Source organism: Saccoglossus kowalevskii, chromosome 4 (genome assembly GCF_978046115.1).
Source record: "Saccoglossus kowalevskii chromosome 4, keSacKowa6.1, whole genome shotgun sequence".
In the NCBI taxonomy this organism is placed as follows: Eukaryota; Metazoa; Hemichordata; class Enteropneusta; family Harrimaniidae; genus Saccoglossus; species Saccoglossus kowalevskii.
Genome location: NC_140644.1, coordinates 20,047,363 through 20,073,335, shown reverse-complemented (window position 1 = coordinate 20,073,335; position 25,973 = coordinate 20,047,363). Strand labels below are relative to the sequence as shown.

The 25,973-nt window shown below is 34.9% G+C and overlaps 1 protein-coding gene across 1 annotated transcript; it reads left to right on the top strand.

The window, feature by feature from the left end:
• Positions 1–302: 302 nt before the first annotated feature.
• On the top strand, positions 303–25,019 carry LOC100378212 (uncharacterized). The gene is made up of 15 exons (XM_002733267.4): positions 303–741; positions 5,464–6,169; positions 6,622–6,737; positions 6,943–7,031; positions 8,850–8,926; positions 10,175–10,315; positions 10,731–14,881; positions 15,226–15,363; positions 17,112–17,362; positions 17,605–17,732; positions 18,040–18,175; positions 19,586–19,738; positions 21,272–21,339; positions 21,531–21,764; positions 22,180–25,019. Exons 1-15 carry the CDS (start codon positions 543–545, stop codon positions 22,223–22,225), a joined length of 6,633 nt encoding a protein of 2,210 aa, XP_002733313.3. The 5' UTR covers positions 303–542; the 3' UTR covers positions 22,226–25,019.
• Positions 25,020–25,973: the final 954 nt, after the last annotated feature.

Sequence of the window (25,973 nt, the reverse complement as noted above, 5' to 3'; positions counted from 1 at the left end):
TCAATAAATAAGTAAAGTAAATAAATAAATACAAGTAAATTGTGAAAATATGTGAGATAATAATAATAATAATAATAATAATAATAATAATAATAATAATAATAATAATAATAATAATAATAATAATAATAATAATAATAACAACGTAGGCTGTAAACTGTAACTTGCGTCTATAACGGTCACTGGAGTGTCTGGAAATGTTGCAAAGTCCCCCGTTAATCGCCTACCGGGTGCGGGAATTGTATGCACAGTGCACAGTCCCTCCTAAGTTGAGGGACTGTGTTGTATGTAAATATCTTGCGCCCACTGTAAACACGAGAAATGAATTTCCCAACAAACATTTCCTGACGTAGAGGTCAAAGGTTTTGTTTTGTAACCCAGATCCGCCATCAGTTCCAGGAAGCGAAGTGAGTTTTCCAACAACCGCTCGAATGAGTATTTTACATGAAATATAACGCAGTATTTGAAGAAAAAAACACTAAAAAAGACACTTTTGTATGTCTTGTTAATGTCCGATCGACGTCACAGACCCTAATTCGAATATGCCGCCAAAAAGAAATCGCGATGAGAGGCGGAGCGGCGCTACATCAAACTTTGGAAATAGGCCACCGAAACAGAATTCATATGCGTCAGCGGTTAAAAATGAGCAAGAAGATGCGTTCAAACAGCTACAAGAAGTATTTGCAGGAAGTATAGATCCTGAAGTCATTTATATGATATTATCGGAGAATGATTTCAAAGGTAAGGAACGAGAAATGGTCTGAAAATTGTACACGACTTCGAACTCATCCAGACTGACCAAAGTTGTACTGTATGTCTACTGTACAAAGGTCATTTTATATACTGTACTGTTACGTGCTGTACAATGTTTCACGTCCTCTTAGCCAGTCCTATCTTTGCACGCATACCTGTAATGCAGATCTAACTGGAGCCAATTTTTATGGTACACATCGCATAGTAATTTCCCTACTCCAGATCTAAACACGTACATGTATGGTTGCCAGAGTGAGCGTTATTAATCCTCTGGTGGCAGGTGGTCGGTTGCCAACTCAAAATCGCAATAGATCGGGTGAACTTATACGTAGTAAATTGATGCAAACTGTTTTTGATGAAACTATCTATCACAAACTATCATGATAACAAGAAACTTGACTATGTTTGTAAAAAGATTAATTGAACTTCTAATTGCAAGTTACAGATGTGAATCAAGGCATACACCAAGTATGTCATGTGGTAGTCAGATTCACCAAAAATGGTAAGAATTTTGTCAGAAAATACCAAAAATGATAACATTTCTTCAGAATTTTAATGACATGACAAATATCAAATTTCCTATGTGGTACTCGGTGTCAAAAACTGGATCCGCTTCTGAGATACTAGTTGAATTCTTGTGCACATGGATTTAACGTTATTGCTGTTGTATATCACAGACCCTTTATCCCCGGTCTGGAAACCCTTAGCAGTATATTGTCCCAGGGCTGGTTGCAGGTAAATAAACCGTTCACTCCTTGGACAATTAGCCACAAAGCTGAGCGTACACTAACTTAAGCACTGCAATCACAAACTGCAAACAGAACAGAACATATTACTGTGATTTATCATAATGCGAACATCCGAGAAAAAAACTTACCACATCATCAAAAAGTAAATATACATATCACATTCACATGAAAAATTAAAAAAATATTATGGTTGAATGCAGTTTTCTTACTATAAGAGGGGCCAACCCACTGATAACGCAACAAGTAAGTTCAGTAAATCAAAAACAAAATGGCACCCATAAATTATACTGTATATAATAATATAACAAAACAAGCACAATAAACCGATCCACCAACTACAACTAGATTTAGATCGTTCTAAAACGCATGACGAATAGAAAGAGCCAACTTGTTTATCAGGAATTTATGCTTGTCTTTACTGTCATTATATTGCTGAATTTTATTTCTTTTCAAATCACAAGAGATTTTCCCACTGAACAACTTAACTGAAATGCAACAAATTCTTGGTTGAGTTGTAAAGCGTGAATAAAAATAAAGTTCCTTGGTTAGAAAATTGACATTTTCCACCTGTAACAGATCAATCAAATTCTTTCCTATTGAATTAAGGGACGACGTCAAAAGAGCGATGTCGGATAACAAACTTAATTCCTTTAGTTTTTTTCCAAACCCCCCTACCACCCACTAAAATTTAATTGATAAATATTGGTCATGGCGTTAGACTACATTCACCAGTAAATACAAATTGATAATCGGACAGTAGTATTGCATAGCAGTTGGTTGTTGGGTGGGTGTAAAAAGATTTTACAAATGCACCTCATTTGACGCACAGATTTACACTCGAACCAAACCATTTTCTCGTCTTGGATGGTTTTTTTTTCTTTTCGGTTATTTCTGTCCATGATTGGATAGAAAAAAAAAGAACTACAAATACTCCAAGATTTTTTTGACTTCATTAAAAAATAAAATCGTTTTTGTAGGATGAAAACTATTTGCTTGTCTGAAAGACTAGTAAGTAAGCAACATTATCGCATTGGCCTGTGGGCAATATTATAAGATTTTTCAACTCACGGTTAATTTATTATCAAATTCATTATAAAAATGTTTCTTTGTACATCTCTGAAGTTTATTATCATAATATGAGCTACAAACATTTTGTTGACTCTGTAACATAGTAAAATCATGTGAAATTTGGTCTGATGACAGAGCAATGTGTGAGGGTTTACCAATAGAACCTACAAACTAATTATAGAAGTTTCAACATTATCTTTCAAAGTTACATTAAAACGAGTGTGATACAATAAATTACGATAATTATTACGAACACAGAAAAAGTAAAATTCAAAATAAGCAAAATTATTTTAATTTGATTTAAACATAAATGATATTCAAATGATGTCACACCTCAGACTAAGTAACCATAAGCTAGAAACGATCTAAATTACCTAAGGAGGATAGACTATGCTAAAAGTACAATATTGTGGGAAATGAAATTCATTTTATTACAACCTGCAACAGTTATGAACGTGCAAAAATGTATCGCCATTTCTCGAAACAAATTCTAGACTTTGATTACCTATCTAAGACAAACAAGTTTATTCCAACAATGAACACTCAAGACATACACCTGATCAGACAGGTTGTTCATTATTTAAAAACTTCATTTAGTAAACATATACACTGTAGTACTCTTTTTTTTTTGATCTGTGTCTTTATTGTCTTGTACTTCTACTTTTATATACTTTATTATTTCAACTTAAGATGAACTGTCATTATTCATTAAAATGTAATAAAGATAATATTATTATTTGTATAGACATATAGAGATAGAAAATGAAGAAATCAAAATAAATAATGTCTCAGTATTAAATCTAGATCTTGAAGAAGTATGTTCACAATAAACTTAACAAGTCAACTTAACAATGACAGTAAACAACTGTATTCAGATTTGAGTACATGTACATATAAGAGACTGGGAGAAGACAATTTTGATCAAAACGGTCAATTGGTAAATAAATACTATGACTCCCAAATTTATGTTCGAATGAACATTTTTATCATGTGAACCACTGTTTGATAATTTTGCTTTTAAATCTGATAAATTCTTGTTTGTTACTAAATGAAGATAAATATAATTAAATCTATTTTTTGTTGTAGATTGTTATGTTTGGGGGAGGTAGATATAACATCTAGAGGACACCTGATTTGGCCACATGTATTTTAGGATCAGCAAGGCCAGTGTGACCTCTGATTAAACTGTTTGTGTATACTGATCAGAAACCAAAAACCTGACTACACCACCATATGATAAATTATATAAGGCAATAAAACTATTTTGGTTTCTATGACTACACAAATTTTGTCAAACTAATGGACTAAAATACAAAGTATACTCAAAGTTTATGTTCCAAAATTATTATTAGACAAATTAAAACATTGTGCCAACTATTTAGAATTTTTTTTTTTTCAATTGTGACTTAATAGTTTATTTTAAGGGGCTTTTAAATCATACTGAAGTGACCTTGGTATGTAAAGATTTATTGGTTAAACGGGTGAAAGATTAATCAAATTGGTTGAAATATCACAATTAGGACTTGTCTGTACATGTTTGCATAATGCACGCCTACGCTCATTGCGCATTTGAAATGTTCAATTCAGATTTTGAGGTTAAATCACACTTTATTCGGTTTTGTTAAATAGCAATAACTGTATGGCATGGCTTACCATACATATACATATATGTTTTAATGTGTCTATTGTCCATGTATAGAGTACTTTAAAGGTATGTAACATATTGATTGTTATTTCAGTTTGCCTTAAAGTTAATTATTGAAATATTATGACTCGAATATTCCACCACTCTGTCCTATGTAGGATATGGATTGGACGATACAAGATATCAGATATTCCAGACGAGTATTGTCTCATACAGCAGGGTTATAGTCAGAAATGAAATTTGCCCATCGAAAAACAATATAAAAATAAATGACAAGTAGTATGTTTTGTTTTAAAGAATGCAGTTCCGGTTCCATATCTCTGACATGCCTGGACTGATCAAGTTCAAACTTCACATACTGTAAAATAACTAATTTTCACTGGGTTTAAATTTTGCTGATTTAGCATTTCATGCATATTCAGTGGGTTTTAAATTCACGGTTTTATCATTTAGATAATGTGTTCTATGCTAAGTTTTACATATTCACTGGATTTTAATTTTAATAGCGCATTTTCCAGTCAGCGAAATAAGCAAAATTAAAACCCAGTGAATAATTAATCTTTTTACAGTATACATCAGATATCATATTGGACAAATGCACATAGCATCAATCCCTGAATTCCATATGACATGTTTCACTACATCAGCTAAATGTTTAATTTCAAGCTGGAAGAGTTGCTATCTCGACAAGTACTTCTGAGTGTATAGTGTACCGGTATATGCATATTTATGATATATGGCCTGTTGTTTGCCCTTTGAAAAGGTATTACTTAATGTACCATGCATTGACAGGAATCTAATTTTATCTGCTCTCCAAAAACATGATGTCTTAAACATGTTAATACAATGTGACAATATTAATGTATTTGCTGTTGACTGAGTAATGGTTATTTGCCTCAGACAAACAGTCAGCTACTTCTTTTGTTGAAATTGTAAACCTTTGAGAAGGGCCATAATACTGTGATATTTTAATATTGTACATGTACTAAAATTGGTTGCTGTGTTTGTAATTGGATGACAATTATATTTTACCAATCATCGATATTCAATCCTTTCAAATAGGATTGATAATAAACTGTTTGCTCAGCTTCTTGCTCATGACATTTTACGTTTACCTGTAGATAAATTGACACCACTGAATAATCCTGTTTTCATGTCATGTACTCTGAACTTTCTTTATTTTTGCTTAATTAATAGTGGGTGTTGTTTCTTATTTTGTTGTCTTTTTTTTCTTCTATTCATATACAGTTGATGTGGCATTGGACATTCTTTTTAAACTCAATGATCCATCAGTGGACATACCTGACAGTACTCCTCCACCCAAACTAAGTTTTAGCAACATGATGAACCTAGACGAGCCAGAGAAAAGCAGCAGCACCACTGTTAGCACCACTGTTAGCAGCACTGTCAGCACCACTGTCAGCACCACTGTCAGTACTGATTCCAGCAGGTCAAAGTACAGTAAGAGCAGTTATGCAAACAGAAAGCCGGGTAACGTTATCATCCATGATGGCCGAATGACTGACGATGAGATCAAAAATAGTACTGTTACGGAATTGTTTCATGATCCACGCTGGAAGGACAACCTACAATTAGGAATTAATGGATACATTGCAGATAAATTGAAAGTTTATCGTAAAGACCCACCAACGATACCGGCAGACCGTAATATGGCTTCATGTGCATTAAGCCCTGTGGATCCAAATCTCATAGAAATTTTTCCAAATCCAGCCTATTTTCGGAGATTTTATGATTCTGGTGGTTGTAAATTCAACATTCGTGCTTGGGATCTTGGATGTAAAGTGGTAGAAAAGCCTGATCCGCCTGATCCAGCTGATCCGGATAGTTTACAACTTCAGAAAGTTTCTGAACAGTTATCTGAACCCTTGCCCAGTGGGAAAGTGCTTTGTTTAATGCGAGGGCTTCCGGGAAGTGGAAAATCAACTCTAGCAAGGTAAAATATCATTAATGTTTAATGTAAAATATTGATTATTAGTAAAATGATATACTCAATATAATCAGTTTATGATATTATCTAACATAACTATTTTTGTATTTGGGCCATGCTGTGGTTCCATCAGTGGCTATATGATATGGTGAAAAATAAATAAAATTTAGATTAAATCGTGCATGTGATATTCTGTCACATTATTTTTGGCAACTCGTGAACTCATGTACCTAAGATCACTGTCACATGCATACAAACAAATGGGTGTTTTCAGGATTTCACACATGTATACATGTAATCAAACATGTAGGTATACCTACCACACAGTAATATTGGCATTTATGTTTTTTGTGTTTATTTTGCAATGGTATACATACTGTTTTATGAGACAGCAGATTGTACGAGTTTCTCTGACAAAAAATTGCGCTTGTAGTATATTGATGTATTCTCATTACCAGACAATTGGTTGGTGGTGGTAGTATCTATAGCACGGATGACTATTTTTGGCGAAACGGCAGATATCAGTATATTCCTTATGAGGTGGGACAGGCACATGAATGGAATCAGAAACGAGGTGAGATTTGGTTTATTACTCAGGCATCTTCTTGGGCTTTTATCAAAAATGAAACATCCTGCACCCCTTCTAAATTTGTCAGTGTGGATTGGGGTTGCTTTCAAACACTTGCAATGCATGAAAGTTCGCTTCTGCTGTTCATGATTATGCATACATGATTAAGTTGCACATGGTTATGATTGTAAGACTTTCTGTTTCATTTCAGCTAAGATTGCAATGCAGATTGGCAGAACACCAATCATAATTGACAATACAAATGTACAGTTCTGGGAAATGGTTCCCTACGTTTCCATTGTAAGTGGCATTTTCAATTATAAATCACCCAGAGTTTTTTGTACCTGTGTGAGTGTGCAATGGACTTAAATGTAAAACCTGAAGCCACTGTTACTAATGTGTCTGACTTTAGTGGCTACTTCGATGTGGTCTACAAGGGATTGTGTTTGACTTGGCCTGGTTGATGCCAAGACAGTCCATTGAATTGTCATTATGCCAGAAAGTTTGCCATACAGCCCTTTTATATACCGGTACATTTGTCGTCAGAATCGCACATGAATGGTTTCTACAACAAGTCAGGAAAATGTACCGGTAATTATTGAGAATCCAGAGCACAATTGCAAAAATGCTTGTTTAATCTGTATCTTAAAAATCTTTTTCAGTTGACTTTGAACTTGGTACTTGCATATACTGTGTGTTTAATTGAATGTCAAACCCTCGTTTGTAATTATTCTGTCCAAATTAATTTACATACTACCGGGGGGTAATTACTGGTACCTACTTTCAGCATGTTTTGTTCATATTTTAATAGTTTTCTGAAATGTATTAAAACTTGGTACACATCCACATTTTGTGTAGTCTCATGACTGATAATTGTTTGAAAATGAAAAAATTTGCATAATTAATTGCTTTTAGCATGTTTACTTTGTATCATTGTAGATGAAAGGTAATGTGTATGATGGGAAAATGTCTTTCTTTATTTTCATTGTTGTCGTTTTTGATTATGATGACTTTCCAAGCTGTATTTTCCTCACAAAATGCTTAAAATAATATACTTATGCTCACTTTTGGCATGCCAAGAAAAAAATTAATATTAATTAGCTGTGAATATTAATTAGCTAATTTGCATACTAATTATAACTGTTTCTCAAATGGAGTGAACTGGTACATAAATGCTTGTGTAGGTAAATGAAAATCATTTGTCTGCAGTTTATCTAGCTAATTTGAATACTAATTATGTGTAAATGGTATCAGCTTTTCTTTTCTGAAATATTCATAATATCAGTAGTCTCTGGACCAGAAAAATATTTCCAAGGAGTGTTCTTATATTTGTTTTGAATTGAACAGCTCAAATAACATGCATAATTAGCAACTATTTAAGGCACTGAAGCATATTAAGCTCATGTTTGGTTTGGTTATATATAATTCATCTCGCAGTAAAATCCATTTCATTCGCTAGTATAAAGTCACATTTGAATTACTGTAGAATACTTTATTTTCGCTTGGAATTTATTTTTGCTATTTTCACTGAAGGGATGATTCTGTGAAAATAAAATCCACCGAATATACTTTTTTTCCTACATTTCACATTAAAACTCATCAAAAATCAGTGAAAATAAATTCCATACAAAACACCCAAAGAGTCTTTTCAGCGAAAATTAATTCCAGCGAAAATAAAGTATTCCACAGTAATTACTTTTTTTAAAAATGTTATGACATAATAATTCAACATTTGAACCCTTTTCCTTTATAGCAACATTGCAGTGCCTAACTAAAATAGAATAATGTCGGAAATATTTTCACTGGCAATCCGGGATGTTATATTTAAATTATAACTACAAGCAGAAAAATAAAAGTATAACAATTAGGTGATCATGAGAAACGCAAAAGTATAGAAACTCTGTAGGCTGTATGAGATTGTGTTTTTGTTGTAGCACACAGATGTATAATAATTTGTTGTGATGACCCCCCCCCCCCCTCCCACCCCACAAATCGTTTTGATTGCAATTCTGCTGATAAGTCAACATATCTTGGCTAGGCCTGTTTGAAAACGTATGTATGGTAATAAAGCATGCAAGATCAAATACAAAAATCTATTGTATTGTGTATTCCTGACAGGCTAAGATGCATGGTTATGAAGTTGTTTTGCGAGAACCTAACACCTCCTGGAAATTCAGTGTAGGGCAGTTAGTACGGTAAGTTTTTACTTTAGTTTCTTCAATGGCCATAATGTTTCCAACCAAAATTTTGATTCAGTATTTATCATATTTTAATTTTCTTTTCTATAATTTTTTTGGTTAAATTTTCATCAAATTGACATAATTCTCCATTGGCTGCAGGTTTTATTTTGGCCTTCAAAGGGTTAATGATATGCAAATTATCTAATTAATATGTACAGACAGTACATAGAACTATTTTGTGGAAAAGGAACCAAAGTCTACTTTGGCATTCAAAGGGTTAATGATATGCAAATTACCTAATTAATATGTACAGACAGTACATAGAACTATTTTGTGGAAACGTGACCGAAGTCTACTTTGGCATTCAAAGGGTTAATGATATGCAAATTATCTAATTAATATGTACAGACAGTACATAGAACTATTTTGTGGAAACGTGACCGAAGTCTACTTTGGTATTCAAAGGGTTAATGATATGCAAATTATCTAATTAATATGTACAGACAGTACATAGAACTATTTTGTGGAAACGTGACTGAAGTCTACTTTGGCATTCAAAGGGTTAATGATATGCAAATTATCTAATTAATATGTACAGACAGTACATAGAACTATTTTGTGGAAACGTGACCGAAGTCTACTTTGGTATTCAAAGGGTTAATGATATGCAAATTATCTAATTAATATGTACAGACAGTACATAGAACTATTTTGTGGAAAAGTGACCGAAGTCTACTTTGGTATTCAAAGGGTTAATGATATGCAAATTATCTAATTAATATGTACAGACAGTACATAGAACTATTTTGTGGAAAAGGAACCAAAGTCTACTTTGGTATTCAAAGGGTTAATGATATGCAAATTATCTAATTAATATGTACAGACAGTACATAGAACTATTTTGTGGAAAAGTGACCGAAGTCTACTTTGGTATTCAAAGGGTTAATGATATGCAAATTATCTAATTAATATGTACAGACAGTACATAGAACTATTTTGTGGAAAAGTGACCAAAGTCTACTTTGGCATTCAAAGGGTTAATTGATATGCAAATTATCTAATTAATATGTACAGACAGTACATAGAACTATTTTGTGGAAAAGTGACCGAAGTCTACTTTGGCATTCAAAGGGTTACTGATATGCAAAATACCTAATTAATATGCTTAGATGGTGCTTGGGACTATTTTGTGAAAGGTGGAAATATTTACTTTGGCATTCAATTGGTTAATAAAATGCAACATTTTTCTGCCATTCTTCACAGTCGAAACACCCATGGTGTGCAACATGAAACAATTGCCAGGATGTTAGATAGGTATGATCACTATGTTAATCCAAGTAATTTACTACGTGCTGTGGAGAAAACCAACCGAGAAATGTCACCTTCACCAATAAGAAAAGAAGAGTAAGTTGAACATTGAATTTCTGCTTTTAAAAATTGATAATCATGATAACATAGATAATACAAATATTGTCAGCTCCTATGGACTTTGCTTTTAATTCAGAACCAATAAATAACATTTAATTTTGGTTTAAAATGTTTCTGGCTGGCAACATGTAATGTTAGTGTGATTGCAATTACTAAATTTTGACACATAATTCCTCTGTTTAGATGGAAGGTGGTTTGATTTTAAGCAAGTGAATGGGGGAATCCCTAGTTGTTTCTTGTTGTGGTAATTGTAAGTAGGAACCCATCTAAATCCAATAGTTAAGGTCACCGGAAGCATATTAAGTTGATTTTGATTTTGATCCCCTATCTTTAGCTTTATTTTGCTTATTCTGTTGGGTCTTCATATCAAATAATGTTTTTTGATCTCTAGGAGTAAAGTACTCTCTGTTGATGATAAAATAAATTTGAAAAGAACTCCTACAACAGATGATGCAAATGAAAAAGAAGAAGACGTTGAAGATGTAGAAGCAGTTGATGGGGAGAAAAATGAAAAAGTTGAATGGCAAAGTGTTAAAAAGAAAAAGAGAAGGAAAAAAAAGAAGAAATCAAGTAATCTATCCGTGCCACAGGAAGAAATTGAACTTGCAAAACACGAAGAAGAATTATTCAAAGAGATTCAGACATATAGAAATAGACAGATACTAAGTGCCAGTGGTAGTCTTTTGAGTGCTGGGGTAGGTGCAGTAAAACCACGACTACCTCTCACAAAGCCCACTTCACTTTTCAAGAAACATAAGTGGGATACTGAGCATGGAGATATATTAGAGGTCCTACAGGGAGGAAGTAAAGCGGTAAGGATAGATGCTGAAGCAGCATGGGAAATGAGTCCTATGGAGTGGATAGATCATTTAGATGATGGAAAATCCAACTGTTCCTGCCCTGCCGGAAGACATAAAACCCACAAAGAATTGACTGATGATGATATAAGGGTGGACATCCTGCAAATAGAGAAGGACAAGGTGGAGCCAAGAGGATTAAATTGTCCTCCTGAAATTCCTATAGATGATGAAGAGAGGAATTTGATAAGCCGTATGAACATGGAAATGTTGATGGAATTCAAAGACAAAGCTGAATCTCAAGCTTTAATTAATCAAACTGATCATGAACATGACTTCATCTTTGCCGTTCATGATCCAAAGACCGGTGTTTGCTCTCTGTTTGCTGTTGGCCAAGCTGCTGAAGATCTTATTGGAACTGGGGTACGAAAGATACTAGTTCATAAAGACCTTTATGAACAGGCTAAAAAAGAAAAATTATTGAAGGAGGAAGCCGAAGCGAGGGAAGAACAAGAAGAACGTGAAAAGTTACAGAAAGAGGAAGCTGAGAACAAACAGAAAGAGGAAGCTGAGAACAAACAGAAAGAGGAAGATGAAAAGAAAGAAAAAGAGGATAGTGAAATGAGACAGAACGAGGAAGCTGAGGACAAACAAAAAGAGGAAGCTGAAAAGAAAGAAAAGGAAAATAGTGAAAAGACACAGAAAGAGGAGGCTGAGAAGGACCAGGAAGTAGAAGCTGAAAATAAAGTAAAAGAAGATAGTGAAAAGAAACAGGAAGAAGAAGCAGAAAAGAAAGAAAACGAGGATAGTGAAAATACAATGATAGAGGATGCCGGAAAGAAACAGAAAGATGAAGCTGAGAAAAATCAGAAAAAAGAAGTTGAAAAGAGAGAGAAAGAGGAAGTAGAAAAAAAACATGAAGAGCAAGTCGAAAAGAATCAAACTGCACCCTCAAGCAACAGCAGTAATAGAGAGAATAAAACCAAATCCAAATTTATGTTAGCTCCATTTTTTTCTGTCTCTAAATCCGACGGCTCCACTAAAACCATCAAGCCTGAGCTAGCATCAGTGAGAGCTGAGATAGAAGATCAGAAAATTAATAAGGGTCCACAATCAGAAATTTCTGAACTGAGAGAAGTATTGACTCTCATACACCCTCCAAAATTAGAGCATTCTGATATGGTTGATGCTGACGTTCCTCAACAAGTTATTCCACAACATGTAGATGTTGAAGCATCTGCTGAACAAACAAATCGCCGTGAATCAAAAACCGATGATCAGGAACTAATATGCACAGAGACATCTAACATTAAACCACTTGGCACCAATGGTGATGACCAAAATCCCTCTCAGCAAGTTCAGTCAGAAAACCAAAATGTAGACACTCAAGAGTCTGCTCCACGGGCAGAGGCAACAGATATTGACGCTTGTGACCAAGAACCAGCAGTTTGTAATGATCTTGCTGTAAACATTAAAATATACGCTGATGCTCGTGACCAGACACACATGTCACAAGTAGATACTCTTGTTGATGGTCAGGAACCTACTTCACATATTCAGACGTTTGACACTCTTGCTGTTGCCTATGAACCAGCTCTACAGGTGGAACCAGTGGACACAGATGCTTTTAGTAAAAAGCCAGATTCTCAAATTAAACCAGTAAATGCAAATAATAAAGAAGAATCTGCCATTAGTCTCACAAGTTCAAACAAAATTGGTTCTGAAGACTGTAACCAAACAACTATTCCACAATTACAATGTGAATCAGCAGAAAGTGATATGGAATGTCAAGAACATAATCTACAAACAGAAACAATTGTAAAATACCAAGAACCTGACTCCGAAGTTAAAGCAGTAAACACAGAGGTTTGTGACAAGGAATCTTCCAAAGGTGAATCAGTAGAAACTGATAAAGAATGCAATGTACTTGATCTGCAGGTTGAACCTGTAGAAGCAGATGCAAATTATCAAGAACCCTATTCAGAAACTCGGGTAGTTGATGGCCAAGAGCATATGGTTGAATCAGCACAACAAGATGCAAATTACCAAGAACCTGCTCCACAAATTGAACCATTTGACGACAATAGTGGTTATCAGGAACCAGTTCATCAAATGAGTGCTGTTGAAGTTGGTGTCCTAAAACTTACTCCTCAACTTGAGCAATTGAGCCCAAACATAAATGGCCAAGACAATGTCCTGAAATTACAGTCAGTAGACACAGATTCTGGTGACCAAATTAAACAAACTGAAACTGATGTAGCTGACCAAGAATTTGATCCACCCATAGAAACTACCATTGATGGCCAAACACCTGTTCCTCAAGGGGAGCTAAAATGCTCAGATGTTGATGTTCCTGTTTCAGAAAGTAGAGCAGAAGTCATAGGTGTTGAAAGAGAAGTTTTCACACCAACATCTACATCAGAGAACAAGAGTTTCTATGGCCAGTGTTCTACTGGTCAGTCAACAAATGTTCAAGTGAATCCTGAATGTCTTGAGCAAACAGATTCTTTACAAAGTACGAATCAACTTTCCCTTACTGAAGAGATTGATGGAGCAAAAGGTGAACAGGGAGAACAAAATCTTGTATCAACAACAAGATCTTCAGAAGTATCCCCAGTTTATATTAATGCCCTTTCTGGAAACTGGACTTTTCCAAAGTATCCTGTTCCTGCAGACCAAAGTAGATTTGGTGTTGGAGAAAAAAATACATTTGACATAAAACCAGCTGAAATGGTTGATGTTTGTTGTTTCACTGATCCGCAAGATTTTGCATGTTTGCAAAGAATTCAGGATGAAACTGAAACATGTCAGTCAGCTTGGGTTATTATTGGGAATCCTACACGTTCTAGTATTCTTGATGAAGAAGTGGATTATGTACCAGTAGAAGAAGTCAATTCCATCCTAAAACTTCACAAAAGCACAACCACAGATGAATTGAATGTAGAAAAAGATTTTCATGCAGACCTGAACTTCCTTCGAGGCTGCTTCACTAGAGTTGGTGAGGATGATTTGAGGCATGTGTTGACACAGTGTGATGGGGATGTTAGTTGGGCTGTTAATATCATACTGGATTCTGATATTGATGTACCTATCATGAGTTCTGGTGACACATATAATGGTGTCGGGATGGCTTCTAAGATTGACGTTGGCACTCATAGAGAAACGTTTGGAGTTGAGGTTACCTCAGATGATAGTGGAGAATTTAAGTATGTAGTTGATGAGTCAAAGGATGAATCATGGCCAGAATGGCGATCAAATCCCGATGATATTGCAGTTAAAAAATCCACACATCCAGAAGCACTTGGGGAGATTGCAAGAATGGATGATTTTGATGTTGGTACAACTGCAACTCACATTCCAAAAAAGCTTGCCAATGCAAGTGTTGATCAAGCTAACTTGACAGAAGATCTTGAGACAGTTAGTGATATTCATATGCCGTACATTTTTGGAGATGAAGAGCATCAACATAGCAAACATCACGATGATCAAATTCATGGTAAAGGCTTTGGTATTGCTTTACCTAAGATTGATGATGAAAGGCAAAACGAAACTGTGAGACCTGATGAGGATGACGACTCAGACATTAATGGTCAAGCGATGGCCCAAGGAATGAATGAAGAGCTCGAAGAAATGGTCGCCTCAAAGGCTATGGCTGAAGGACCAAAGACCTGGCAATTACCTCTTAATCCAGTATTTGCATTGCAGCTACAGGAGATGTTTGGACCAGTTGGAATACTTTCCAAAGGTAAGCTCACTTGTTTTTGCAGTTATAACAGGCCACGCTACAGGTGATATTTGGACCAGTTAGAACCCTCTCCAATAACAATGTGTGCATGTAAGCTTACCAAGTTGTTTGTCTGTTAAAAATCACTGAGCAAAAAATTTGTGTTTTTACTTAATTTGCAATCAAAGTTTTTTGTTTTTTTGTTGGTATAATGCAGAACTGATTGCATCACAATGACACATGACCTTATTTGAGCTTACTTCTCCCAGATTCCAGTCATCTATGTATGTTACATCTGTTTCTCAAACACTTCTTATTTTTTGTATCTCTGAATGACTCCCACTCTGTCATTTTCCTCGGTACAGGTGACTGCCCTGATGAAGATGATTTGAATATCGATATAGACAATAAGGTAGCAGGTCTGATTTATCAATGTTGGGTTGAAACGTTGAGATCAAAAGAACCCCAGCTGAGAGCCAAGCGGGAAAAATTGTTGAAAAATGGTATGTTGTTTTCAATCATAAAAGACAATCCATCTATTGCATTGAAAAAATTCACTGACAGAATGCTATAACTTTGCCCTGAATTTTGTGGTGAACATGTATAGACATTATTATTATCAACGAAGGGTTTAATAGGAGTGCCCCTCTATAATTTATTTGTGCCCTCTTCATTTTGTAGCATCCCTCTATTTATCTTAAGTGCCCTCTTTTGTTTTCGGTGAACAGCTGTTTCAACTGAGTCCCGGAAGATGTCCCGGCAATGTTATTGAGAGACCTCTTATAAATTGACAGGCAATAAAACAAAGAACTAAGAGACAGATAGTGGTGTAGATGACAACTAGGACAATGAATTGGATGTCTGGGGAAAAAAAAGTAGCTGAATAAATAAATAAACAAAAACAATGGCGCTGTGTTGATCATGCCATGGGAGCGTCAAAACAAATTTCATAATCATTCCTGAATTAGTTCAGATACTTAAAAACAGAAGAACCAACAACAATTTATTGGTCCAGGGGTACTTGCCTTTTATTGACGAAAAGTAAAAAGAATCATCAAAACAAAACATACGGTAAACACTGAAACAAGATGGATGACATGGTATCTGATTTGACCTTTGTCCTCAGATCAATTTATTTATAGTCATTGGATTTGATTTATTTCTTTTTAATTTTAAATGGTAAATTTGTAATATTTTTCTTGTTATTCCTTTAGTTCTTCAACTATTACAATATGTCAATGCATTTATAAAACTTATGAGAATGAAAATACTTGAAAGAAATTTAAAAGAAATGAATGAAAGGCTAGAATTGCACAACTTGTTTCCCTAACAGAGAATAAGACGGATATTAATTCAAAGTTGATAAAATGTTACACTAAGTGGTTTAATTTCTTCATGAAAATAATTCAAGAACATCAATATTATATTACTTGTACCAAAGACAATAATGTCTTTGCTTGTACAGAGTATTTGAGGTTGGTATAAATATAAAAGTGCTTAGAATTCCCTTTCAAAAGTCTGTGACTGATATGTTAATCACATGCAAACTAGACATGCTAATTATATGCAAATTTGTGCCCCTATTGGAATTTTATTTGTGGAGAACACTGATTATGATGACTAGTGATAACTACATTCAACTTCACACATACATCATGGGAGATGTATGCAAGTCCATGTTTCATGGTCTGATTCAAGATGGATGAATGGGGGTCATTTTTTGTGTCAGCAATTCATTAAAATCAAGCATTTCTGACACTGGATCTTGGTCAACTGACAATTTTGCTGAGATTTCAAATTCACACTGTCCAATTAGGTCTACACACTAAAACATCCACATCCACAGTGCTGGTCGATGGGCAGCCATATTGTTTATTGAAAATCTGCAATTTTCGTCTATTTTTGCACAATTCTGCTTATCTCTCAAATTTACATTGTCCATTAAAGTACATATTTGGAAAAACGAGCAATTGGGTTCTAGCACATCAACAACTACATGGACAAAATACCTAATATTAAAGAGAAAAAAGGAAGGTTCCGTCATTACGTAGAAAAAAAATCAAAATTGGCATACCAGACAATCCCAATGTTTTACCAATACTCAAACTTAATATCATTAAAAATCATGCATCTAGCAGCAATGGACATTAGCTATTCATAAAATCCAATACAACTTATTTGAATATTACAGATACTCTCAGTATCGCTCATGAATGACCTTCATGTACTCATTTTTTTTTATTGACCACAGATGAGGATTTGGCCAGAGAACTACAAAGGGAAGAAGATGACAAAAGAAAAGCGTCTGTACTGCCTCGATCCAGATCCAGCAGCAGTCCATCTTCTAGTGGATCTTCTTCCCCTAGCAGGAAAAGAAGATATATTCCTCTACCCAGCCAGCCCATAGATAGAGTGAAATCCTCTATTCCACAGGCTGGAGTGCAACCACTGACAGAAATCATGGATGAAGAATATGGAATGCAGTTACACAGGAAAGACGTGGTGAGTGACATTCACTGGTAGTGCAACTATTGTTGCAACAAACTTGTGATGGAAGAACCAAGTTCAAATACTACTGGAACTGAACAGTAAAATGCCCCAATCGTTGACAGTGGATTATAGTGCTGGATTCCAGGAGCGTTTGACCCTTTTTGAGTTTATTGCTCAGTTAACTAGTCAATGATGTATACAACTTGAAACTAAGTCAAAGAACACAGTGAATATGTTTATTTTTTTCTCCATAGGATGCTGAGAGAGCAGAGAGACGTGAGAAACATGATGTCCTAGCAAATAAGTTGAAGAAAGAGCAGTTGTACTTGAGGTTTCCAGATTTAGAATCAAAAGTCCTGGAAGAAATATTTGAAGCAAGCAAGTAAGTAAAACAAGTTGATGTTGTTAACTGTTTTTCATGTTCATTTATCAATTGAATTTCTAAATTTTAAAACAACATCACCATATCATCAACATCAAAGTAACATTCAGTGTTTTTTTGTCTTAGTTAAAGACCACCTACCCATACTGACTACTTTCGGGGCAGTCCAAATGCAATTGACACGTAAAATGACATGTACATATGTGTGACACAATGACCAGAGAGAAGGTCATTGGAATATGTTAGTGGGATCGTAGCCATGCGTCAGTTCACGACAGTGATAGTGTTTATCTTTTTTCCATGGCAGTTATGACTTAGGTGAAACTGTGAAATTTGTAGAAGAATCTAGTGGTATAAAGAGTAAACCACCACCGCCACTATTGGCAGTACCTGAGCTTGCGCCCAAACATCAAAGTTGGGTAGGTGCCTCATCAAACGAAGAGGTAAGAATAATTGTGCATATATTATGATATAGCAAAGATTTATATATATTTATAATAAACAGGGATTCCAATGCATTACAATACAAATCTATTAATGTTTAGATTCTGGTCCTGCAGTTGTCATCAACACATCCAGTATCAGATGTCTGCTTGATCAGGTACATTTAGGTATCAAATTTGGATTGAAATTCGATTCTAATTTTAACAACTTTTCCCATTAATTTTGTGAGGGAGGGGGGGGGGGACAATAAAGGTATATCAAACAGTCTATTAAGTTTCAGATTTAGCTCATTGCTATACATGTAGGTCAATATTTTTTGAAACAGTGCCCAATAAGGTTGTTGTTCTCAAATCTACTTTATTGATTTATAAAACATTTAGTGCCAGAAGTTTCAAAGTTAGTCAGGAATTATTAGCCCCCACCCAGGAGGGGGCTTGTAGTTTTGCCTCCATCATTCTGTTCTGATTTTTTTGAAACTTGGCACAAAGACATAGTGGTCAACCATACATGTGCTTGTCAATTTATTTTCCGATTCGATAAAATATGGCCGACTGGTGGCCATTTTTAATGCCAAAATTCAGTCAAACTCGGTCCTTGTGTATGTTCATTGTCATTTCTCGGAGATGGCTTGACCGATTTTGTTGAGACTTGTTTCAAAAACAAAGGGACCACCCATACAGATGCACGTTGTTTCACTTTTTTGAAATGATCAAATATTGCCGACTGGCGGCCATTTTAAATGTCAAAATCCTGTAAAATCTTATAATATCTTGTGAACTAATTGTTCGAATGAGACAGAACTTGGTATAGACTTACTTGATCTGTCAATATAAGATATGTGCTATACAATATTGAGTTTCAACATCATTTTGCATATTTAATTGTGGCAAGGGCTTGGTTATTTTACTGGCAGTTATGGTAGTCTTGCCAAGAATAAACAGTTCTTTTTCGGCTACTGCACTCTTACCTGACAAGGCTCCAAATCAGTTCAATCCCAGTAAAGTCTAGCCTTTTGGCATGCCGATTATCATTTCTCCAAGATGAGTGCACTTCAAACTTTATAGATTGACAGAGACCACTAGTGTATATGCACATCGTTTTTTTTAATCAATATAGCAGACTAGCGGCCTATTCTTTTGTTAATATCTTGTGAACTAATATGTATTTGCTATTTAATATTGACTCAATTGAATTTCCATATTCAATTGATTGTGAATTTTTAGTTAAAATTGGTGCAAATTTAATAGAGATGTCCTAGCTGTTAACTTAGTGTTTCCTACCCGATTGTATACATATATCGGTATATTCAAACTTTATAATTCATAGCCAACTATATGATAACATCTGACAAGTAGGGGCTGTGTTATCTTCAGATGACTTGTTCAACAACTGATATCCGTCTTTTGCAGTATGCTTCTTTTCAGAAGCTGGACGTCCCTGATTATCGTGACTTCAGGGCAGAGGCCAACTTGCATCATAAACAAAGACAGGAGTGTTTCAAAAAAGCTGCAGCCGCCTATCAGAAAGGAGAAAAGCAACTTGCTTCATATTATTCGCAGCAGGTAAGTGAAATAATTTTAAATCTGTCACCTAAAAAATGGAAAAAAGTTGTATTTTGTGACAGTTCAGACCGTTGTCTCACACTGAATTATGACTTCAAGCATTTAAACGCATGTAATAATCATAAGCTTATGATGAGAATAGGAGTCAGTCATTTATTTTGATTATCTCATGCACACATTCACACCATGATGTGAAGTATGAGTATTTGTGTATAATTGTTATGATAAGGTTCACGGGTAGAGACGAACTGGTGTACACTATAACAGATGACTTTATTGTGTCAAAGCACCCACTTATATACCCAAGTTTACATTCCTTGCATTTTGGCGGAAAGTGACTTTGGCCTTGTACATAATTGGGTAATAGGAAAACGAGCTGATTGGTAAATAACTATTAATGAGATTGTTTTATTGGCTAAAATTAACGTACTATGATTGGCTAAATTGTCTGTAAGCAGAATCCTAAATAGACATCAAGCTCAGCTAGTTATATTTCTGATAGTATTTGCTTTTGTTCCAAATTCCTGTGCACACAGTACTGGTAATTTGAAAGGGATGTAGATAATTTGAATGCGCAATCAAATGGAAAATCAAAGCAATGACAAAAATTCAGATGCAGTAAAATTTGACTGTTGTTTAATACTGTAAAATACTTTATTTTCACTTGGAATTAAATTTCGTTATTTTTGCTGAAGGAATGATTCAGTGAAAATAAAATCCAGTGAATATACCTTTTTCCTTATATTTTACATTGAACTCGTCAAAAATCTGTGAAAATAAATTCCATACAAAACACCCAAAAAGTCTTTTCAGCGAAAATTAATTCCAGCTAAGTATTTTACAGTAATTATTTCCTGCATCCATGCAAAGTCAACTCATCAAATTTTTCACAAAATAAACCAATTATTGTTTTGGGGAATGCTCTCAGAGTACAGCTTAAAAAACTCAATTAGTAGATTAATACTTATCCCATATTCCATAATAAAATTTATTACTGACAAGCCAATTGCAATTAAAGCCAGATTTTATCCCTTGTTTCGCAAACCCGCCGAATGAACAGGAGCCGAAAATGAAATAAAAATAAAATTTTATTTCAGCGTAATTTTTCGCGCCCGCTGACTTGTAAGTGCAAAAGATTGCTAAAAAAAACTTATTTTATCTTCAGTTTTTGTCCGACCGCCGCATTACAAACCCAAGTTGCATTTTCGTGGGAGTATTATGATCAAAGTACCGAAGTCTCGCGCAGATGAGAGACAAGGTTATACATGGAATAAAATTTTATTTCATTTCTTCTCTCCGATCAATGATCTCACTTACAATTCTTTGAGAATCACACAGATCTAATGGAAAAAAAGAATTAATTTTCTTTTTTTTTCGCCCTCCTCAAAAAAATTGCCTTATAAAAACTCGAGAAACAAGGAATAAAAAAAGTCTGGCCCAAAAAAAAACAAAGTAACTACTTGGGTAATCTGGTCTGACCAATCAGTTTTCCATAAATGCAAGCTTACAGTAGTTTCACTATGTTTTTTAAAGGGTCATATGCATTCAGAAAAATTAAAGGAAGCACATGCAAGAGCATCTATGAGTATCCACGAACAGAAGTAAGTGTTTTTTTCTAATAATGTTTGGGGACGCATTTTTATTTTCAAATATCTCAACCTTTTTTCGAATGTTCACCCACTTGCAGTTCTCTCACGGCATGTGATTGTTTTACAAATTGTATATATGTTGCATGAGACCCATATCAACATGGTGCGTGAGTGAAGTAATCTTGATATGATTCTCTGTGCAGAAACGCTGACCGACTACAAGACAACGAACTGGATCTGCATGGTTTGCACGTCAAAGAAGCCTTGGAAGTGCTGGAACAGATCATATCACTGAAGGAACGGGAACTGAGAACGGATCCGAGGAGAAGGAGATACACACACCTATCTGTGATTACTGGTAGAGGAGCTCACAGTCGTGGCGGCGTGGCAAGAGTCAAACCGATGGTTATTGATTGGTTAAACAGAAACAATTACAGGTAATTATTTAATTCTATTGTGGTTAATCTTCGTACCAAATATGGCAATTTAATATTCAATATTAATTTAAGTCTGGTAATGATATTTTAGATAAATTAAAGTGTTTCCTCATATGTCTTAAATGAACATATTGATATTTTTATCTTTACAAGTTTACATTAGCTTCACTATGTTTTACTATTCATATAGTAAGTCTGTGTCTTTAGTTAGAGTGTTTCTTTCTTGACATGCTCCACTTCTACCAAGGGTAGATTTAAAAACTTTCTAAAAACACTTAAACGGAAAAATAAAATGATGCTCATAGTGTCATATATGTCCAACACGGCAATGACCAGAGAGTGGGCTTATTGGTTCAATGTCAAATCCAATTATTAACTTATATTTGTTTTTTCCTTTTTTTCTTTCTGCTAATAGTTTTACAGAACTGAATAGTGGATCAATAAAAGTACTCCTGAAGTGAAGATATGGGAATAAATTCCTTCTTGTAAACCTTTGTGGCCTTGGAGTAGTTCAACACAGTGAATTTACCGAACCACGCCACAATAATTCAGATAGTGTTAATTCAAATAGTGTGACATTAACATATTTTAAAATTAACTGTTACTGTACACCCTTTTTATTGCAATCAGGATTATTTGTATTTTGAAATCAAAATCTAAAAATCTGTATTAGAAGCTGTATCCCTAATAGATATCACCTCCATTTCTTTTGAATAATTGAGAACCTAAAATTCATCATTTCTCATATGTGTAGATGCTCTAATAGCAGCTCTGTTGAATTGTACCATTTCAGTAGTAGACACAGCTTCTAATACAGATTTTCCAATACTGCCCTCTGTAGGTTGGAAATGTGTATTTTATCATTTACGGTAATTCCTACCGTTTTCTTAATGTTGGATGCCGTTTTGTAGTATTTTTTTTCAATAATTTGCATTTTTTCTTTTGTAACTGACAAAATATGTGCTTAAAAATGTTGTAATGTTTAGTAAATTGTTGTCAGCCTCATATTAACCCTTAATGTCATGTTTGGAATATCAAATCAGTAATACCGCCACCAATAATTGGCTAGTCATACAGCTGGTCATTAGAACAGGCAATTTAATTTTGGGTTACATCATTCTCAAGAGGAGACAAGCTAAATTGTGGGAGGGACATTTTTGTGATGTATTTTTTAATGATCTCATGTTGCCGTGACAGTAACTCATTATTTTTGTTGTTGTGATAATCACTGTTATTGCTTAATCAGAACGTACCTCCAGGCAGACTGCTGTACAGCAGCCATCCAGGTAAGGGCTTTGTGATTTTGGAAATCAAAAGTGATATTGTTCGTTTTATTTGCAATTAACATACATTGTGCGAAAAAATTTACATGTTTTATATGATGCCAATGTCATTTTTTTTTTTATTTCATTTGTAGAATTAGTAAAAACCTAAAAAGTAATTTTTTATATTGAAAACCCAAAAGTACAAAACACCAATGTTTAATGTCTGTGAGGAAAAAAATTTGCCAAATATGAGAGCCTTTTTTAAATATAATGTAAATTAAATTTTTTTATTATCTTGTAATGAGAAGATTTTCAGTATCACTGCATTGACAAATGTTTTATTCTAAGATAATAGTCATTTATTAGTTGGCCATGTATGTTTCAGATTTCTTAATGTACATGTCAGCATGTCAAATGCATTTAAATTTTGTTCAAAAATGTATTTTATACGTCGTATGGCAACCATATCTAATGTTCCACGGTTTGACAACTGGGCCACTTTAACTGAACATCTCAGCCACAATGTAGGATTGAAAAATGTAAAAATGAAAGCCATATTTTATCGGGTCAGTTTTTGACATTTTAAGCGTATTTTTTCACATCGACATTTTGGTTAACGTTCAAAATTGGTTTTATTGTGTAATTACTAGCCTATGCTTTTTAATTGACAATAATCAAGTTATTTTTCAGTCTTTTATCACGCCAATGTCTGAATCATTCTGTGCATCTTTTATATGAATAATTTATTGTTTTATCAACATTGATTATGAGGGCTTTCATAGAGATAATGAAAATATTGAAATTTATGTATTTTACTGGGTGTCTAGCAAAAAAAAAGTTTGGAAACCAAGCCTAACATACTTTTTTAGCAGTATTGTTTATTGTGTATATTTCTCGGTTTTAGGGATTGATTTTTGTTCTTCGAAATCACATTTAACATTGATCTAATGTTCCAGTATAGAACTATCTTATTTTAATTTTGTCCTTGAACGAAAAGCAAGCTATTTTTTAGAGCCCTTTGGGATTTTTAAAAATCTATGTTCATTCTGAAAGCAATTATACATGGATATTTCTCAATCATTTAATGTAGATTTATGTCTTTAAAAGATGCCTTCCTTCTTCAGACAAATTGCACTACTATGTATATATTGACATTCAAAAACTAAAAAGTTAATCAAGATATTCCTTTTATAGTGACATTGAATTTTATAAAGACATGAATATTTTAATATTTATCCTTAAATCTCAAACACGCACAAAAATTTGACTGTAATTACATTTGGCAACACCCATTACCCCTGAGTCTCTATGGACTTCCTGCAGTGAATTATCTATGCCTTATGATTGATCGAGTTGTCTTCAACCACCAATTGAAATTTATAAAACATTTAAAAAAAAACGTTTATGCCTTCATAAAATTCACTGTACCAAATATTTTAAGATATTCAATGTGCCATTTCTTTAATGAAATATATCTTGTACATTTAATTGGTTCTCCCAGTGGAGCTGTTCTATCCAGTTTCGTGATTGGTTCTCCCAGTGGAGCTGTTCTATTCAGTGTCATGATTTGTTCTCCCAGTGGAGCTGTTCTATTCAGTGTCCTGATCATAGTTTTCCCAGTGGAGCTGTTTTATTCAATGTCATGATTTGTTCGCTCTTTGTGAAGCTGTTCTGTGTTCTATCCAGTGCCAACTGGATTGGTTCTTCCAGTGGTGCCAATGTTTATATGTATTTTTACTTACATGATTCCAGGGTTTGCGCTAGTGTCTCGGCAAGACAAGTCCCACTTACAAAATTTTAAGAAATTGAAATTTGACCCTTTATAACTTTATTAGAGATTGGACCCGAGCTTGCCTGAAAAACTGGGTCCCTCTTCAATAATTGGAGTCCGGGAAGCAAAATATGGGGTTAACGCAATCCCTGAATGATGGATGTACATCTTTTAAAATAAAATAAATATTTTACTTATGCTTGATAACAATCAATAAAATCTGTAATCTTTTGTTGTTGTAGATGTAGATCACATCACAGTCACTGCTGAGCACTCCTTCACTGACAGCATCACAGTCACTGTGCTGAGCACTCATTCACTGACAGCATCACAGTCACTGCTGAGCACTCATTCACTGACAGAATCACAGTCACTGTGCTGAGCACTCATTCACTGACAGCATCACAGTCACTGTGCTGAGCACTCATTCACTGACAGCATCACAGTCACTGTGCTGAGCACTCATTCACTGACAGCATCACAGTCACTGCTGAGCACTCATTCACTGACAGAATCACATTCACTGTGCTGAGCACTCCTTCACTGACAGCATCACAGTCACTGTGCTGAGCACTCATTCACTGACAGCATCACAGTCACTGCTGAGCACTCATTCACTGACAGCATCACAGTCACTGTGATGAGCACTCATTTACTGACAGCATCATAGTCACTGTGCTGAGCACTCATTCACTGACAGCATCACAGTCACTGCTGAGCACTCATTCACTGACAGAATCACAGTCACTGTGATGAGCACTCATTCACTGACAGCATCACAGTCACTGCTGAGCACTCATTCACTGACAGCATCACAGTCACTGTGCTGAGCACTCATTCACTGTCAGCATCACAGTCACTGCTGAGCACTCATTCACTGACAGCATCACAGTCACTGTGCTGAGCACTCATTCACTGACAGCATCACAGTCACCGCTGAGCACTCATTCACTGACAGAATCACAGTCACTGTGATGAGCACTCATTCACTGTCAGCATCACAGTCACTGCTGAGCACTCATTCGCTGACAGCATCACAGTCACTGTGCTGAGCACTCATTCACTGACAGAATCACAGTCACTGTGCTGAGCACTCATTCACTGACAGAATCACAGTCACTGTGATGAGCACTCATTCACTGTCAGCATCACAGTTACTGTACTGAGCACTCA

Bases quoted from the DNA above. Each gene is read 5' to 3' on its own strand.
- LOC100378212 (XM_002733267.4), top strand. From the start codon at position 543: ATGCCGCCAAAAAGAAATCGCGATGAGAGGCGGAGCGGCGCTACATCA. The intron at 15,364-17,111 runs GTATGTTGTTTT...TATTGACCACAG, and splicing joins GGAAAAATTGTTGAAAAATG to ATGAGGATTTGGCCAGAGAA. The intron at 21,340-21,530 runs GTAAGTGTTTTT...TTCTCTGTGCAG, and splicing joins ATGAGTATCCACGAACAGAA to AAACGCTGACCGACTACAAG.